We start from the raw sequence: 19,325 nt of genomic DNA, 5'->3' as shown, positions 1-19,325 counted from the left end.
GGCCCGCGCGGAAGGAAGTAGGCCCCCTCCAGATTGCGGCCGCCCGCCGATCGGAAGCCTCCGATCGTGGGCGTGGAGCCCCCCCCCCCCAACCAGGATGTCCACATAGGTCACGTGTGCGGGCTCCTGCTGGGTGGTACCAGGTTTGAACCACGCTGGTGGAAACAGGCGGTAGTTTGGTCCGTCGCCCGTGGAGAATCGCTGCGGGGGTCTATTTCAGCGGCCACAAAACGGCGTCGCGGCGACCGCGTGGGCGCGATTGGCGCCGATTCTCCAATCGCTGGAGAATTGGCGACCCGGCGTCGGAGCAGCGTGATGGGATTCTTGCGACCCCACGGCAATTCTCCGACCCAGCGCGGGCTCGGAGAATCCCGGCCGTTATCTAGGATTGCAACAAGATCTTGATCAATTGGGCCAGTGGGCTGATGAATGGCAGATGGAGTTTAATTTAGATAAATGCGAGGTGATGCATTTTGGTAGATTGACTTGGGGCAGGACCTATTCAGTTAATGGTAAGGTGTTAGGGAGAGTTATAGAACAAAGAGATCTAGGATTACAGGTTCATAGCTACTTGAAGGTGGAGTCGCAGGTGGACAGGGTGGTGAAGAAGGCATTCGGCATGCTTGGTTTCATTGGCAGAACATTGAATACAGGAGTTGGGACATCTTGCTGAAGTTGTACAAGACATTAGTAAGGCCACACTTGGAATACTGTGTACAGTTCTGTTCACCTTATTATAGAAAGGATTTTATTAAACTAGAAAGAGTGCAGAAAAGATTCACCAGGATGCTACGGGGACTTGATGGTTTCAGTTATAGGGAGAGGCTGGATAGACTGCGACTTTTATCCCTGGAGCCCAGGAGGTTGGGAGAGATCTTATGGAGATCAATAAAATATTGAGGAGCAAAGAGAAGGTAGATAGTCAATATCTTTTCCCAAAGGTAGGGAAGTTTAACACTAGAGGGCATAGGTTTAAGGTAAGAGGGGAGAGATACAAAAGGGTCCCGAGGGGCAATTCTTTCCACACAGAAGGTGGTGAGTGTCTGGAATGAGCTGCCAGAGGCAGTAGTAGAGGTGGGTACAATTTTGTTTTTTGAAAAGCATTTGGACAGTTGTATGGGTAATATGGGTATAGGGGGATATTGGCCAAATGCTGGCAATTGGGACTAGCTTAATGGTAAAAACTGGGCCGCATGGACAAGCTGTAAACCTCTATGACTCTATAACATGGAGGTGAGAGGACGAGCATTGAGCCACAGCTGACACCGAAGGAGAACCTGTTTTTCAACTTTCACTTCCTCCACTTTTAAATGCTAAATTGAGACTTGTTTACCCTCTCAGCCAGAGGTAAAAACAATCCATTCTATTCAAAGAACAGAGGAACTGTCTTCAGTGTCCTGACGAATATTTATCTCAGGAACACCTTGATCTCAATAATTGTTTTCAAAGTGCTGAATTAAAACAGTTCATTTTGTACAGACAAATTGGCCATTTCAAACTATTTAAAAGCTATTTTCTATTCTTTCTAGTTTATAATACAATATACTGTTCACTGTCTCAGCTAACCTTCTCCCTTCATCAGAAAATGCCAATGAGCAATATTTCTAATGCTCCAAATTTACGTACGCACATACAAATTAGGAGCAGGACTAGGTTTATCCACGATTTGATAAGATTATGGTTGATCAGATATGGCCTCTACTTTCCTTTCTATCCTCAATATCTTTTGACTCCCTTGTTAGTCAAGATTCAGCCATGATTTTATTGAATGGTAGAGCAAGCTTGAAGGGCCGAGTGGCCTACTCCTAGTTTGTATGTTCGTATCTAACTCAGCTTTAAAAATGCTCAATGACCCAGCCTCCAATGCTTTCTGGGGAAGTGAATTCGACAGACTAATGACACTCTTGAGAGAAAGAAATTCTCCTCATCTCAGTCTTAAATGGGAGACCTCTTAATTTCGCTCATGTCCATTTGCATTAGTCGTTCCCATTGATTTGGCAATCACCATGGGCGGGATTCTCCCGTATCCGGCGGGGCGGGGGTTCCCGGCGGGATGGAGTGGCGTGAACCACACCGGCGTCGGCCCGCCCCAAAGGTGCGGAATCCTCCGCACCTTCAGTGGCTAGGCCGGCGCCGGAGTGGTTTGCGCCCAGCCGGTCGGCGTGGAAGGCTTTTGGCGCCGCGCCAGCTGGGGCCGAAGGAACTCCGCCGGCTGGTGCGGGTCCGCGCATGCTGACATCATCCCCGCGCATGCGTTGGGTGGGGGGGGGGGGGTTTCACCTACGCGTCAGTCATCACAGAGGCTGACACAGCTGACGCGTAGGAAAAGAGTGCCCCCACGGCACAGGCCCTCCCGCGGATCGGTGAGCCCCGATTGCGGGCCAGGCCATGGTGGGGGCACCCCCTGGGGCCAGATCACACTGTGCCCCCCCCCAGGACCCCGGAGCCTGCCCGCGCCGCCAGATCCTGCCAGTAAGGGACCTAGTCTAATTTACGCCGGCGGGACTGGCAAAGAACGGGCTGGACTTCGGCCCATCGTGGGTCGGAGAATGGCCTGGGGGCCGCTATGAGCGGCCGCCAACCGGCGCGGCGCGATTCCCGCCCCTGTCAAACCTCCGGTGCCGGAGAATTCGGCGGCCGGTGGTGGCGGGATTCATGCCGCCCCCCGGTGATTCTCCGACCCGGCGGGGGTCGGAGAATCCCACCCTATAGTGGCAAAAGCATTTCATAACTTGTATTTCTTTTTTAAAAAATTTAGAGTACCCAATTCATTTTTTCCAATTTAGCATGGCCAATCCACCTATCATGCATCTCTTTGTGTTGTGAGGGCGAAACCCACTCAGACACTGGGAGAATGTACAAACTCCCATAACTTGTATTTCTACCTGCTAAACAGGCCAAACCACTTCTGCTGAATTAGCAGATCAAGATTGAGAGCAGTGGGGTTGTATTACCCCATTGCACTTTATACCAATACTGCATACATTATATGGTTGTTGGGTGAATTGTGAATAATCGGAAATGCATGGTGATCAGAGAACTGGATGTGGGCCTGTGGGCAGACGCCCTACACAGGGTCAATTCCTCTTCATCATGTGCGAGGCTTAGCTTAATCCAGTTTAAGGTGGTCCACCGGGCACACATGACGGCAACCAGGATGAGCAAGCTCTTTGGGGTTGAGGATAAATGTGCGAGGTGTGCGGGACGCCCTGCAAATCATGTCCATATGTTCTGGGCATGCCCGGCTCTGGCTCTTAAGGGATTCTGGCAGGGATTTGCTAAGGCAATGTCCAAGATCTTGGACACGTAGGTGCTGCCAACTCCAGAGATAGCGATCTTTGGTGTGTCAGACGATCCGGGAGATCAGGAAGCGAAAGAGGCCGATGTCCTGGTCTTTGCCTCCCTGGTAGCTCGCAGACGGATCTTTTTAATGTGGAGGGACTCGAAAAACCCTGAGTGTAGAGACCTGGGTTAATGACATGGCTGGGTTTCTCAGGCTGGAGAAAATAAAGTTTGCCTTGAGAGGGTCCATGGCGGGTTTCTCTCTGAGGTGACAGCCGTTCCTTGACTTTCTAGGAGAGCAGTAAAGGTCAGCAGCAACTTGTGTGGGTGGGGGGGGGGGGGGGGGGGGGGGGAGGAATGTTACATATTATTGGTTTTTTTATGTATATAAGGTTAACATTTATTTTATTATGTTCAATGTTGTTAAGGTTATGCAAAAAAGTTACGTTTTGATAAATATTTGAATAAAAATAATTTTTTTAAAACTTGATTAGTGTTGCAGAAAGACAGCATTAGCTCATAAAACTCAGCCATTGTAGTTACAGCTTTTTTCACCCATGTATCAAATGAATGTGTAATTTTCAAAGAGACAATGTACAGATGATGGATTGAATGACCTCCTGTTTGATCCTAAGATGTACCATGCTTTTGAAATGCATTGGTATTTTACAACACACTTATCAAATACACAGTCAAAATTCTGTACATCGAACACACAGCACAGAAACAGGCCATTTGCCCCATCCAGTCCATTCGGGTGTTTATGATCCACCCAACCCTCCTCTCGCCCGTCCTCAGCATAATCCCCTATCCCCTTCTCCCTCATAAGTTTATCTAGCTTCCCCTTTGAATGTATTAATTCTGTTCTCCTGAACCACTCCCTGTGGTAGCGAGACCCATCTCTCACCACTCTTGGGTAAAAGTTTCTTCTGAATTTCCTATTGGACCTCTTGGTGTGTCTCCTATAATAATGACTTCTGGTTTTGCTCTTCCGCACAAGTGAAAACGCTCCTCTGTGTCTGCTCCATCAAAACCTCTCCTAATTTTAAAGATTGCTGTTAGGTCATCCCTTACTCTTTCTGAGACGAAAGAGACTCGGCCTGTTCATCCTTTCCTGAGTAAGCAATCTTACAACACCAGGTTAAAGTCCAACAGGTTTGTTTGGAATCGCTAGCGCAGCTCCTTCATCAGCTGAGTCAACTCACTCACCTTCATCACTCACCTGAGGAAGGAGCAGTGTTCCAAAAGCTCGTGTTTGAAACAAACCTGTTGGACTTTAACCTGGTGTTGTAAGACTTCTTACTGTGCAACGCCGGCATCTGCACATTATCCTTTCCTGATGCAGGTGACCTGATTGCTCTGGTATCACTGTTACAGGTCCTTTTTGCACCATATCCAGTGTCTATATCTTTTTGTAAAGTGGTGAGCAGAGCTCCGATAGAACTCCAGATGTGGATCAATACAAGTTTAACATAACTTCTTTATTCTTTTGATTCTAACTGGAGGAATAAACCTGATTGTTTGGTTTGTTGTTTTGTAAAATGGCTTTATTGATCTGCATGGCTACTTTTGCTAATTTGTGTATTTGTATTCCCAGACACTTTTGTTCCTCTACCCCATTGAGATACCTATTTTCTAAGCAATGGATAACATCTATTTATCCCACAGCAAGTATGTTTTTTGTTTTATTACTTGCTAAAGGCATAAGGGCAGCACGGTAGCATTGTGGATAGCACAATTGCTTCACAGCTCCAGGGTCCCAAGTTCGATTTCGACTTGAGTCACTGTCTGTGTGGAGTCTGCACATCCTCCCCGTGTGTGTGTGGGTTTCCTCCGGGTGCTCCGGTTTCCTCCCACAGTCCAAAGATGTGCAGGTTGGGTGGATTGGCCATGATAAATTGCCCTTAGTGTCCAAAATTCTATGATTAACCTAGGACAAAAGTTCGGCACAACATCGTGGGCCGAAGGGCCTGTTCTGTGTTGTATTTCTCTATAAACCAGCTTTCACGGAGGGCTGTTTTAGCAAGTAATAAAACAAAAAACATATTGCAGATGTGAAAACACCAGAAATGAAAACATTGGAAATAACCAGCCGGGCAGACAACATCTATCAATAAAGGAAGTTAAGTTAACATTTTAAAAAATTTCGAGTATCCAATTTTTTTTTCCAATTAAGGAATAATTTAGCATGGCCAATTCACATCTTTGGATTGTGGGGGTGAGACCCACACAGACACTGGAAGAATGTGTCCACATGGGCTGGGGTCGAACCTGGGTCCTCGGCGCCGTTAGGCACCACCGTGCCGTCCTAAGTTAGCATTTCTAGTCACACCCTTCACCTTTAACCCATATAATGACAAAAGGATTATATCTGAACTGTCAACACACTTTGTGCCTTTCAGCCCAAATACTTCCCGATTTTCTGACTTTCCAGTGTGTATTTCTGGTTCATTAAGTGTCAACACTTCCAGCACAGAATCTGACCCAAACATGAATTCATACCAGCCCGGCTAGTCCGCAAGAGGGCATTAAGCTTCTAAGGTAGCCTTTAAGTTAAAATTACTTCCACAAAGCACTTTTCTCTGGAATTTGCTGATGTCTGAAATTTTGAATCTCAAAATTTTTTAAAATAAATTTCGAGTATCCAATTCATTTTTTCAATTAAGGAATAATTTAGCATGGCCAATTCACATCTTTGGATTGTGGGGGTGAGACCCACACAGACACTGGAAGAATGTGTCCACATGGGCTGGGGTCGAACCTGGGTCCTCGGCGCCGTTAGGCACCACCATGCCGTCCTAAGTTAGCATTTCTAGTCACACCCTTCACCTTTAACCCATATAATGACAAAAGGATTATATCTGAACTGTCAACACACTTTGTGCCTTTCAGCCCAAATACTTCCCGATTTTCTGACTTTCCAGTGTGTATTTCTGGTTCATTAAGTGTCAACACTTCCAGCACAGAATCTGACCCAAACATGAATTCAAACCAGCCCGGCTAGTCCGCAAGAGGGCATTAAGCTTCTAAGGTAGCCTTTAAGTTAAAATTACTTCCACAAAGCACTTTTCTCTGGAATTTGCTGATGTCTGAAATTTTGAATCTCAAAATTTTTTAAAATAAATTTCGAGTATCCAATTCATTTTTTCAATTAAGGGGCAATTTAGTGTGGCCAATCCACCTACCTTGCACATCTTTGGGTTGTGGGGGCGAAACCCACGCAAATACGGGGAGAATGTACAAACTCCACACGTACAGTGACCCAGTGCCGGGATCGAACCTGGGACCTCGGCGCTGTGAGGCAGCTGTGGTTTCCACTGTGCCACCGTGCTGCCTGTGAAACCTTAACCTTGTGCATCCCTGATTTCCTTTCTCAAAATTGGGGCTCACGTCTTCATCTGCCTGGGCCCTAAGTTCTGGTATTCCTTCCCTAAACTTCTCCACTTTTCTACTTTTTAGGATGACCCTTAAAACCTATCTTTCTTCGTCTAAGCCTTTTTTAATCCTTCTTAAGTGGGCAGCACGGTAGCACAAGTGATTAGCACTGTGGCTTCACAGCGCCAGGGTCCCAGGTTCGATTCGCTGCTGGGTCACTGTCTGTGCGGAGTCTGCATGTTCTCCCCGTGTCTGCGTGGGTTTCCTCCGGGTGCTCCGGTTTCCTCCCACAGTCCAAAGACATGCAGGTCAGGTGGATTGGCCATGATAAATTGCGTGACCAAAAAGGTTAGGAGGGGTTATTGGGTTACGGGGATAGGGTGGAAGTGAGGGCTTAAGTGGGTCGGTGCAGACTCGATGGGCCGAATGGCCTCCTTCTGCACTGTATGTTCTTAAAAAAAAGTGCTTTGGGTCAACTTTAATCTGATAATGGGGATATTTTACTATGTTTCGTTTAAGTATTTTTATTCAAACCAAGGCATATATAAACATGAACTCATAATCATTCATAAACACAACACAGTCCCCACAGTTTGACATTTTCTCCCCTTAACTCTCTCTCTCTCTCTCTCTTTCCCCCCCCCCCCCCCCGCTGGCAACGAGCAAGTCCTCAAAGAGGGACAAGAATGACCTCCATCTTGCCCAGAACCCCCCCACACCCCCTCCGAGCCCCTAAGGGCGAACTTAATCATTTCCAGTTTAAGGAATTCTGCTACATCCCCAAGCCACGGCAACACCCTCAGTGGCTCCACTGACCTCCACTCCAGTAGAATTCGCCACTGGGCAAATAGTGGCAGCAGCCACTACATCTGTCTCTTCCCCTCCCAGCAGCTCCGACACCCCAAAGATCGCCACCGGACGGCCCAGCATATCTCCACTCCCACAATTTTCAATAATGCTTCAAATATAAAGCCCCAGAACCTCGCCAATCACAGACATGACCAAAACATATGGACATATGGCCTCCATAACCTACTGCAGCCCCAACGGAGCCTCCAATCCCTGCCCCTTCTCTTTTTCAACCTCCAGAAACACCAGCCCATCCAGAAACCGCCCCGTCTGAGCCCCCTCCCCCAAGGCTCAGACCTACACAGTCCCGACAAAAAGTCTCAAATCCTTTACTAATAATAATCCTCTCAGGTGTCATCACCAACTCACACCACTCCTCTCTCACTTGTACTATCTCCCGGTCGGCCGCTTGTTGCCTCAGTTGATGCGGCTGGCCTTCTCCCCATATTCATACAGAACCCCCCCCTTGCTCTGCGAAGCTGGCCCACCGCCTTCCCTGTCATCAACAAATCAAATTCCCCTTGCAGTTTCTTCCACTCCACTAAGAGCTCCCTGGTCAGGGCCATAGAGTACCGCCAGTCCACCTCCAAAATTGCACCCAGCAATCACTGCCTCTCCAACTTATCTCTATGGACCTTGTACAAGATCATCTCTCCCGTACCACTGCCTTCAATGACTCCCAAAACGTGGAGGGCGAGAGTCCCCATTCTGATTGAACTCTATGTTCTCCTTAATCACCAAAGTCATCTTTCCACCAAACGTTTGATCTGCCGAGTCCCTGAGAGGGCCCCTGTGCCTGGCCAACACCCAACCTCACATTCATAAATGGGGCGGGTGGTCCGAAACCGCGATCACCCCATATTGCACTCCACTATCCCTGAGAGAATCTTAAGTGTCCACACGGAAAAATCTATATGGGAGTACACCTGATGCATGTGGCAGAAGTAGCAAAATTCCCTCGATTCCTGATACCGAAATCTCCAAAGATCCACCGTCCCCATCTGGTCCATGAACATCCCCCATTCCTTCGTCATTCCCAACTTAAGGAGTCCTTGGGCTCAATTGGTCCAACCAAGGATCCAACGCACAGTTGAAATCGCCGCCCATGATTAATGTATGTGAGTCCAGATCTGTGATGTCTGCCATCCTTCGCTTAACACATTCCCTGTCGTCACAGTTACACGCATAAATGTTTACTAGCACTACCGGAGCCCCCTCCAAAACCTCACTGACCATCACAAACCGACACCCGGGTCCAGCACCTCTCTAGCCATCACAAATGTCACTCTCTTATTAAATAGAATAGCAACCCTTCTCGACTTGGAATTGAATCCTGAATGGGATGTTCCACCCACCCCTTTCGCAGCATCACCTGGTCCTTAATCTGTGTCTCCTGAACAAACACCACCTCCGCCTTCAAACTCTGCAAATGCGCAAATACCCTAAAACGCTTCACCAGCCCATTCAACCCCTGCACATTCCAATCCATCATCTTCACTGGAGGTTTCTGACACCCACCCCATTTGAATCCGCCATCCCAATACATCACAAATCACAAAACCATTCTGCCCCTATTTCCTTTCTTGACCAAACCCACTCAAAATGGCCACCCACCCTCTGCTCTGCCATCACCCAATAAACCATCTGCCACACCTGTGTCACCGGTGCCCACCCCACACGGACCCCAACCATTGCCACCACAACCCCCCCCCCCCATTACTTCTATTTACCTGCTAGCGTGGTAACCCCTGCCTGAAGACAAAAGCCCCTGCCCAAAACTCCCAAAGTGCCCCTTACTCCACAATGCCCACCCACCTCCAACCTTAGGAGGGATTCCTGGCTCGACACCACCTTGACCATTCCCCAACCAACAGGAAAGAGGCACCCAGGACTCCAACCCATCCCCTCCTAAACCACTGTAAAATACCAACAAGGCTGACATGTGAATATAGAACAAAACATTGATAAACATTTCCAAAAACCAAAATATCAGGAAAATTCCATCAATCACCCTCCTCCAAACCATGATCTCAATAAAACCATGTGCTTCTTCAGGCGATGTAAAATAATACTTCTTCCCCTTAAAAGTCACCCAAAGTTCGGCCGGGACAGCACACCTCACCGACCTTATTTCAAAAGAGTACCGCATTGACCCAATTAAAGCTGCTTGGCCAGGTCGGTACCAATGGCCTGGTATATTTGGAGCCACTGGCCGTCTCGAGTACAATCTCTTGTCATCCTCGCCCACCTCAAGATCTGCTTCACCTGGAATCGGTGCATTCTCACTATCACCACCCTTTGCGGCTCCCCTATTCTCAGCCTCTGTCTTCATGATCGATGTGCCCGATCCACCTTCGGTGCCTTCTCACAGACCCCCACATCCGCCAGCTCACCAACATTTTTGAAACGTAGGGTTTGGCACTCGTTCCCTCCACCCCCCTCTGGCAGGCCCACAATATGCAGATTCTGCTGCCTGGACAGATGCTCCTGGCCGTCAACCTTTATTTTCAGCTCCTTGCAAACTGCTCCTGCATCGCCACCTCTGCCTCCAACTCCACAATTCAGTCACTGTGGTCCATGACCGCCCTTTCCACCTCTTGAATTGTTGAACCTTGCGACTACAAGCGCTTTTCCACCCGCCCCACGGCCCCACGAAGAGGGCTCCCATGGCTCCCTCAATCACATTCGACCAGTCCTCTTGTATTTCTAGCTGATGCTGCAGAAGTTCTCCCTTAATCAGCCCCATCTATTGCTCCACTGCCGCCTTTGCCATGCCTTCTGGGGGCGTGGTTTGTGCTGCCACTCTGATGGGGCGGGGCCTGATAGAGCTTTGCTGGTTCCACAGATTGGGGCACCATTTCTAAATGGTGTTTAAAATAAGCTGCCATAACCACCCCCTCCCTCCCAATAAGATTTGGGGCGACCCTCCCCCCAGGAGTGTCGGATGGGTGCTATTTCCCCCCCACCACCACAGAAGTATCATGGGGCATCATCTCCCCACACCCCTCCCCCTGCCCCAATCACCGAACAAAAGTATCAAGGGGCTGCTATCCTTTCCCCCCCCCCCCCCCCCCCCCCCCCCCCCCAACCACGGAGTTATCAGTAGGGTACTATATCCCCTCTTTCCTCTTTCCCCCCCCCCCCCACCCTGCAGTATCTGGGGGGCTGATGTCCCCCTCTTTCTCTCTTCTCCCCCCCCCCCCCCCCCAACCCGCCCGCCATTACTGTGTCAGAAGTGGAAGAGATTTAAGCTTTTAAAATAAGTAATTTGGCAGGGATTGAGGGGGTAATTTTCAGATATCTTTCGGGCGGGGGATTAGGAGTTGACTAAACTTGTGTTAAAGGAGTAGCGGCAGCGTGAGGAAATGAATAGAAGTGATTTGAAATGCCTGGAGTAATGGCTCATTCACAGGTTTGTGATGCTAGCTTGGATGTCATTAACCTCCTTCAATGTTCGCCGTCTTTGAACAATATTGTCAGACATCACACACTGAGCTAGTGAGACTAATGAACCTTGAATCTTGCTGGCTTAGCAGTGTCCAGGAAAGGATGTATCTGTACACAAAGACAAACAGGTTTTTGATGCAGGGAGGCCTACATTACCATGCAGTAATCCAGTATGATCTCTGGTTTATTTAGTTAATGATTGTTTTGAAACTGTGTAAAATGACTTCACTATAGTGTCAGTAAAGTCATTTTATTTAACCAGTATGCTAGTTGCAAACAAATGTATTTTTAAAAGTTCAGGATGACATCTACACTTTGAAATCTTTTCTCTGCACATTCTGACGGACCTGCAGCATTTTCTGCTCTGGGATTGAGACACCTTGCAGGCACAGAGGGAAAGCGGAGTGTTTATTTTTCAGGTGGAAACATTGCACCTATAAAAGTGTAATCATCCCTTTTCTTGGCCTCCCCCATATTTGTTAGGTGTCTGTAAGATGTATGAAGAGCATTTGAAGCGTATGAACCCAAACAGCCCATCAATCACCTACGACATTAGCCAGCTTTTTGATTTCATCGACGATTTGGCTGATCTCAGTTGCCTTGTGTGAGTATAAACCTCTTGATTCGCAGCTCAACTGAACTGCCGAATAATGTTCTCGAAGGGTTTGCAAAGTGCGCTGCCTTTCTTTGTGGAGTCGCTTGACTGGTTTGTCTGGCCCTTAATTGATAAACATAAATGATGCTCAAAATATGAAGCCAGTCTTGTACAGTATTCGTGGCTATGTCATAAATTGCCACTGGGTGGTGCACATCCCCTGCAGGATGAAGCTACAGTTTGAACAACAATGTAGAACACAGAAACAACCCCTTCAGCCCAACAGCTTCATGCTGGTGTTCAGGCTCCCGCGAGCCTCCTCTCGCCCTTCTTTCTACCACTTCCCCTTCAATGCATTCATGAAATTCGCCTCGACCACTTTGTCTTTTTAAGTTTATGACTATATACTCGTGCTGTTTTGTTTAGATAATCAACAGTTTATAAAATGTGCAATTAAGCTGGATCCCAAAGACTGTTAAAATTAACTCTCCTGTTTGAGGTTTTCAGTAACCGATTGGCACAGACCCATTTTTGTACACTGTAAATTCCAGCAAGTGCAGCATACTGCCTAAAAATGAATTAACCCTAAGGCAATGCAGATCTTTATTGTGAGGTTACAAGCAGGGTGACACTGAAATGCTAAAACACCCTGGCAAAAGTCCAATCTGTGCTTTGTGATTCCTTGGAATCTAGTATATTTCCCCCTCACAACTGGCAAAGCTTTACTTCTGAAACGAACGCCAGTCGGCACATTCCGCCCAGCTGATACTGATGTGTTTCCAGAGTTTCCCCTGATTCGTGTGCTCAAACCAAGCTTCCTCGGCTTGTCGAACACCCTTCCGAAGAAGATGGCGCCCAGTACAATGTTGAGCGGGAAAGTGGAGCTTGTCTTGAACATCAGGTTGTAAACCTCCAACAGCACCGGAGAAGTTGCTATGACAAATCTGCAGACTGGAACGAAGCTAACGACTCGGGTGCTATTAGGCAACAACTTGCATTTATATAGCACCTTTAATGTGGTAAAACATCCCAAGTTGTTTCACAGGAGTGTTGTTAGACACAATTTGACACCGAACTCTATAAGGACAGGGAAAACGATAAGATTTTGAGGAGCATCTTAAAGAAAGAGAGAGGGGTGCAAAGGTTAGGGATAGAATTTCAGAGGTTAGGGCCTAGTCCGATGGTTCTCTACAATCTTTGGTTTTAGGACCCCGTTTGAAATGAATTTGTAATCCAGATCTACACTAATAATGAAACAGCTGAATGTAAAAAGTGTTTTAATAATGCTTTCAAGTGAATAGCTGCTTACTCCTATTTTAGAGATGGGTGTAGCTAAATGCAGAGGTCCTCCATTCTTCTGCTCTCCAATCTGAACACTCTCTGTGTTGCACAGATGGGGGCTGTACTCCAGTCCCACCCCCCAGCTTGTCTGAAAAACTTCTGTCGTCCCTGGTTTGAGAACCTCTGACCTGGACAGCTGAAGACATGGCTGCTAATGGTGGGGCGATGGGAGTCGGGGTGCACAAGAGGCCAGAACTGGAAGAATACAGGGATCTCTGAGAATTGTAAATTTGGAGGAGGTCACAGACATTGAGGCCATGGACAAATCTTCCATGGGTCTGCTGTGCTTTTCTTATGGTGTAAATGTGACCATTGCCAAGTAGGTGCGGTTGAGTGAATGTTCTGAAAATGGGTGGCAAATGCCTTTGCAAATTTTGGACAGAAGTTTTGCTTGGTTATTTTTGGAACCTATTTTAACCTTGCAAAGATTCAAAATGTAGGCCTGAATTCTTCGGCTGTTTGCTGACAGCGGGATTCTCTGGTCCTGCGGGTTTCCTGGTGGTATGGTTGGCTTCAATAGGAAATCTTATTGACGGCGGTAGGCAGAGAGAATCCCGCCGCCAGTGAACGGTGCGCTGCTTCCTGCCACCAGAAATACATGGCTGGGGGCAGGAGAATCCAGCCCAAAGTCTGTTGGGCAGCAACAACTTCTATTTAAGCCTGAGTTTACATGCGCTCGTCACTAGATTCAGTAGTTGCTGACAATTCCCATCCCATTTGCAAGAGTAGTGGCTCCACATTTTATATATTTACATCTGTTCACTAAAGCCCTGCTATTAAGCCATTTCCTGCAGAAAGTAAACTGAATACTGCATTTTACAATCCACAAGAGAAAGAAATTAGGCAAAGCTTGGAGTGCCTTCATTTACTCAACATTTGTGTGTGGAATTCATCAAGTGGTTTTGGCATTTGATGGCAGTTCACAAAAGACATTGTGTGCAGGTAAGACCTTCTTAGTGCCACTGGTCAAACGTTCTAATCCAAAATTACTACGATCTAAATTGCATCTTAGATGTGATTGATTTTGATTGAAGGGATCTGTTGTGGATTGTGTATTTGGGAATCAGTTAACTCTTACACCCGTTGAGCTATTTTGTCCCTTACTAGTGAGGGTGCAACACATAACATTGGTACCTGTGGATGACACCAGAACTAGGGGCCATCAGTATAAGAGAGACACAGATAAAACCAATAGGAAATCTAGGAGAAACATCTTCACCCAGAAAGTGGTTAGAATGTGGAATTCGCAACTACATGGAATAGTTGGGACAATTGGATTTAGATTTATTGTCACGTGTACTGAGGTAGAGCATACAGTCCAGGCAGATGGTTCCACACACGAAAAACATGGGGCATACGATAAATATACAATGTGAACACATAGACATCGGATGAAACATACAGAGTATAGTGCTACAAAAGTAGAGAAGATGCATGGAGAGAACAGTTCAGTCCATAAGGGGGCCATTCAGGAGTCTGGTAACAGTGGGGAAGAAGCTGCTATCATCGAATTTGCAGTGCAGAAGGAGGCCATTCGGCCCATCGAGTCTGCACCGGCTCTTGGAAAGAGCACCCTACCCAAGGTCAACACCTCCACCTTATCCCCATAACCTAGTAACCCCACCCAACACTAAGGGCAATTTTGGACACTAAGGGCAATTTATCATGGCCAATCCACCTAACCTGCACATCTTTGGACTGTGGGAGGAAACCGGAGCACCCGGAGGAAACCCACGCACACACGGGGAGGATGTGCAGACTCCACACAGACAGTGACCCAAGCTGGAATCGAACTGGGACCCTGGAGCTGTGAAGCAATTGTGCTATCCTCAAGGTTACCGTACTGCCCAAGACTGCTAGTGTGTATTCTCAGACTTTTGTATCTTCTGCCCACTGGAAGAGATTGACAGAGAGAATAACCCGGGTTGGAGGGGTCTTTGATTATGCTGCTCGCTTTCCCAAGGCAGCGGGAGGTGTAGACAGAGTCAGTGGATGGGAGATGGGTTCGCATTATGGACTGGGCTGTGTTCCCGACTCTCTGTAGTTTCTTACAGTCTTGGATCTAGCAGTTGTCATACTAACCTCTTATGCAGCCAGATAGGATGCTTTCTAAGGTGCATCTGTGAAAATTGGTAAGAGTCATTGTGGATATGCCAAATTTCCTTAGTTTCCTGAGGAATTATAGGTGCTGTTGTGCTTTCTTGGTCATAGCTTTGACGTGGGTGGATAAGGACAGATTGTTGATGTGTAAACCTAGGAATTTGAAACTCTCAACCATCTCCACCCCAGTACCATTGAAGCAGTCAGGGGTGTGTATGACGCTTCACTTCCTGAAGTCGATGACCAGCTCCTTAGTTTTGCTGACGTTGAGGGAGAGATTGCTGGGTTCTCTATTTTTCCTCCTGTATTCTTGACTCACTCTTGTTTGAGATCCAACCCACTACAGTCTTGTCACCAGCAAACGTGTAAATGGAGTTGGAGCAAATTTTGCCAAACATTCATGTGTATATAGGTGGCTAGCACGAGGGGACATAGCCTTAAATTGAGGGGTAATAGATATAGGACAGAGGTCAGAGGTGGGTTTTTTACGCAAAGAGTGGTGAGGCCGTGGAATGCCCTACCTGCAACAGTAGTGAACTCGCCGACATTGAGGGCATTTAAAAATTTATTGGATAAGCATATGGATGATAAGGGCAGAGTGTAGGTTAGATGGCCTTTAGTTTTTGACTTCCCATGTCGGTGCAACATCGAGGGCCGAAGGGCCTGTACTGCGCTGTATCGTTCTATGTTCTATGTTCTATATGCAATATAGTAGGGGGCAGTCTTGGTATTGAGGACTATTGTGCTGTTGTTTATCCTTGCTGATTGTGGTCTATGGGTCAGGAAGTTGAGGATCCAATTGCAAAGGAAGGAGTCAAGTCCTAAATTTTGATATGATAAGTTTGGATATGAGCTTGATTGGACTTATGGTGTAGAAGGCGAAGCTGCAGTCAGCACTGCTGCTTCACAGAAGGAATTGGAGGCGCAAGCCTCCGGTAAGGTTGGTAACGTGGAACGTCTGGGACTGAATGGGCCGGTTAAAAGGTCGCGGGTGTTCGTGCACCTCAGGAGCTTGAACGAGGGGGTTGTCCTTTTGCAGGAGACACACCTCGATGTGAAGGACCAGGTTAGGTTAAGGAAGGGGTGGGTCAGGCAGGTTTTTCACTCGGGATTTAATTTGAAATCGAGAGGTGTGGCAATTTTAATGAGCAAAAAAAATGGGATTCGTGAGTGCGAAGGAGGTGAGGGATCCAGGTGGGAGATATGTGATTGTGAGTGGGGTATTGGAAGGGGCACCGGTAGTGTTGGTAAATGTGTATGCCCCAAATTGGGATGATGTGGGTTTTGTGAGGGGGTTACTGGCAGCAATCCCGGATTTGGCCATGTACCAGTTGATCATGGGAGGAGATTTTAACTGTGTCCTGGAGCCGAGGTGGATAGATCGAGCCCCAGGTGAATGGGTAGGGTACGAATGGCAAGGGAGCTGTGCGGGTTTATGGAGAGGATGGGTATGGTGGATCCATGGCGCTTTCAGAACCCAGGGGGAAGGGAGTATCCCTTCTTTTCACACGTCTATAAGGTGTGTTCGAGGATTGATTACTTTTGTAGTGAGTCGGGAGATTTTGGTTGGGGTGGAGGGGGCAGAGTATGCGGGGATAGTTATCTCGGACCAGGCACCCCACTGGCTGGATATTCGGCTCAGTACGGGACGAGAGCAGAGGCCGGGGTGGAGGCTTGACTCTGGGTTGTTGGCGGATGGAGGATTTTGTGATGAGGTGCGGTTGCCGATTAGGGATTATGTGGAGTTCAATCAGAATGGGGAGGTGTCGGTGGGCATTTTTTGGGAAGCACTGAAGGCATTGTTTCGGGGAGAAATTATCTAATTTATGGTGCGTGCGAATAAGGAAAGGAGGGCGGAACGTGACCGTCTAGTGAGCAAGATAGTGGAGGTGGACAGGGAATATTCGAGGGTGCCCACCATGAAGGGATTGGCGCGGAGGAAAAATTTGCTTGGACAATTTGACAGGCTGACAACGGGGAGGGCGGTAGGGCAAATGCGTAGGGCAAGAGGGGTGCAATACGATTATGGGGAGAAGGCGAGCCGCATGCTGGCGCACCAGTTGCGGAGGCAGACTGCGTCCAGGGAAATATTGAAGATCCGGACTGGGGCTGGGGATGCGAAGTCAGAGCCAGGGAAGATAAATGAGGCATCTAGAGAGTATTACCAGGGACTTTATGAGGCAGACCCAGGAGGAGAGGAGGGGGACATGGGGCGGTTTCTGGATGAGCTGGAATTTTCACAGGTGGAGGAAGCAAAGAGGCAGGCGTTGGAGGAGCCCCTGGGGCTGAGAGGTGCTGGATAGTATCAGGGGTATGAAATTGGGGAAGACCCTTGGGCCGGATGGGTACCCAGCAGACTTTTATCAGGAATTTGGGGCGGACCTGGCACCACATCCGATGGGGGCGTTTAATGAAACACTGGAGAAGGGGGAGTTGCCGGAGACGATGAAACAGGCAGTAATCACACTAATCCCAAAAAAAGGGAAGGATCTGGTGGAATGTGGGTCGTATAGACCCATATCACTATTGAACAAGATGTGAAAGTATTGGCTAAGTTGTTGGCGGGGCAGATTTTCTCCCGGAGGTGGTTGCAGAAGATCAAACAGGCTTCGTGAAGGGCAGGCAGCTCGCAGATAATATAAGACGGCTTTTGAATGTGGTGATGAATCCGTCAAGAGCTCTGGTACCAGAGGTGGTGGTGTCCATGGACGCGGAGAAAGCATTTGATCGGGTGGAGTGGCAGGACTTGTTCGAAGTTTTGGGAAGGTTTGGGTTTGGGCCGAGATTTGTGGCATGGGTGCGGTTTCTGTATGTGGCGCCAAGAGCAAGGGTGAGGACGAATGATATGAGCTCACGAAGCTTTGACTTACACGGGGTACGAGGCAGGGGTGCCCGCTGTCGCCGCTGCTGTTTGTGCTGGCCGTAGAGCCGTCGGCGATGACTCTTGGGGTCGGCAGAGTGGCAGGGGATAATGAGGGGACAGAGGGAGCATCGGGTGTCGTTCTATGCAGATGACCTGCTGCATGTTTCAGATCCGTTGGAGAGTATGGGAAGGATTATGGGCCTGTTGGGAAGGTTTGGAGGGTTCTCGGACACAAGCTGAATGTAGGGAAAAGCGAGGTATTCCCGGTGAATGAGCTGGCACAGCGGACTAATTTGGGGGAGATGCCATTTATGTTACGGTAGGTTTAGGTACTTGAGGATTCAGGTAGAGAGGGAATGGACGGGGCTCCATAAGTGGAACTTAACGAAGCTGGTGGAGGAGGCCAGGGAGCATCTTAAGATGTGGGATACACTGCACTTAACGCTGGCAGGGAGGGTCCAAGTGGAGAAAATGAATATTATGCCGAGGTTCTTGTTTATCTTTCAGGCTCTCCCGATCTTTATACCAAAGGCCTTTTTTTCGGAAAGAGGGCACAATCATCTCCGACTTTGTATTGGCAGGGAAGGTGCCGAGGGTGGGGAGGACCCTGCTACAGAGGCAGCAGGTGGAGGTTGGCGTTGCCAAACTTGCTTCATTATTATTGGGCGGCGAATGTGGACAAGGTGTGGCAGTGGTGGGAAGGAGAAGGGGTAGAGTGGGTTAGGATGGAGGAGGAATCTTGTCAGGTGTCTAGTTTGAGGGCTATGGTGACGGCAGCATTGACAATGGCTACGATTAGGTATTCAGGGAGCCCAGTGGTGCAGTCCATGGTGAAGATATGAAATCAGCTGAGGAGGCATTTTATGATGGAAGGGATGTCGGTGCTAACGCCGCTGTGTGAGAATCATGGATTTGAGCCAAGGGGGGATGGATAGTGTAGACAGCAGATGGAGGGAAGTGGGGCTTGTCAAGGTGAGGGATTTGTATTTGGAGGAAGGGTTCACCAGTCTGGAGGAGCTAAGGGAGAGGGTAGAGCTGCCGAGGGGTAGTGAGTTCAGGTATCTACATGATGTGGAGATGCCATTGTTGGACTGTGGTGAGCACAGTAAGAAGTCTGACAACACCAGGTTAAAGTCCAACAAGTTTGTTTCAAACACGAGCTTTCGGAGCGCAGCTCCTTCCTCAAAGATGCTGAAAGATGCCCTCGTACGAACGGGATATGGCGCTCGACTCATCGATCGACAGTTCCAATGCGCCACAGCAAAAAAAACGCACTGACCTCCTCAGAAGACGAACAGTATTTTCCTGGGGCGGAGAAACTACGACATCTTCTTCGCAGCCTTCAACACATCATCAACGAAGATGAACATCTTGCCAAGGTCATCCCCACACCGTCACTACTTGCCTTCAAAGGACCGCGCAACCTCAAACAAACCATTGTTCGCAGCAAATTGCCCAGCCTTCAGAACAGCG

At 48.2% G+C, this 19,325-nt stretch overlaps 1 protein-coding gene across 2 annotated transcripts in view; it reads left to right on the top strand.

The window, feature by feature from the left end:
• The window catches only part of LOC119955737 (enhancer of rudimentary homolog), a 43,590-nt gene that overhangs the window by 14,403 nt on the left and 9,862 nt on the right, over positions 1-19,325 (top strand). For both annotated transcript variants that reach the window (XM_038782253.1, XM_038782249.1), the window contains one exon: positions 11,437-11,557. In XM_038782253.1, the coding sequence (XP_038638181.1) occupies positions 11,437-11,557 (121 nt within the window). The remainder of the gene's footprint in view (positions 1-11,436; positions 11,558-19,325) is intronic.

This window comes from Scyliorhinus canicula, chromosome 2 (assembly GCF_902713615.1).
Source record: "Scyliorhinus canicula chromosome 2, sScyCan1.1, whole genome shotgun sequence".
Lineage (NCBI taxonomy): Eukaryota > Metazoa > Chordata > Chondrichthyes > Carcharhiniformes > Scyliorhinidae > Scyliorhinus > Scyliorhinus canicula.
This window is presented reverse-complemented; position numbering and strand designations above follow the sequence as displayed.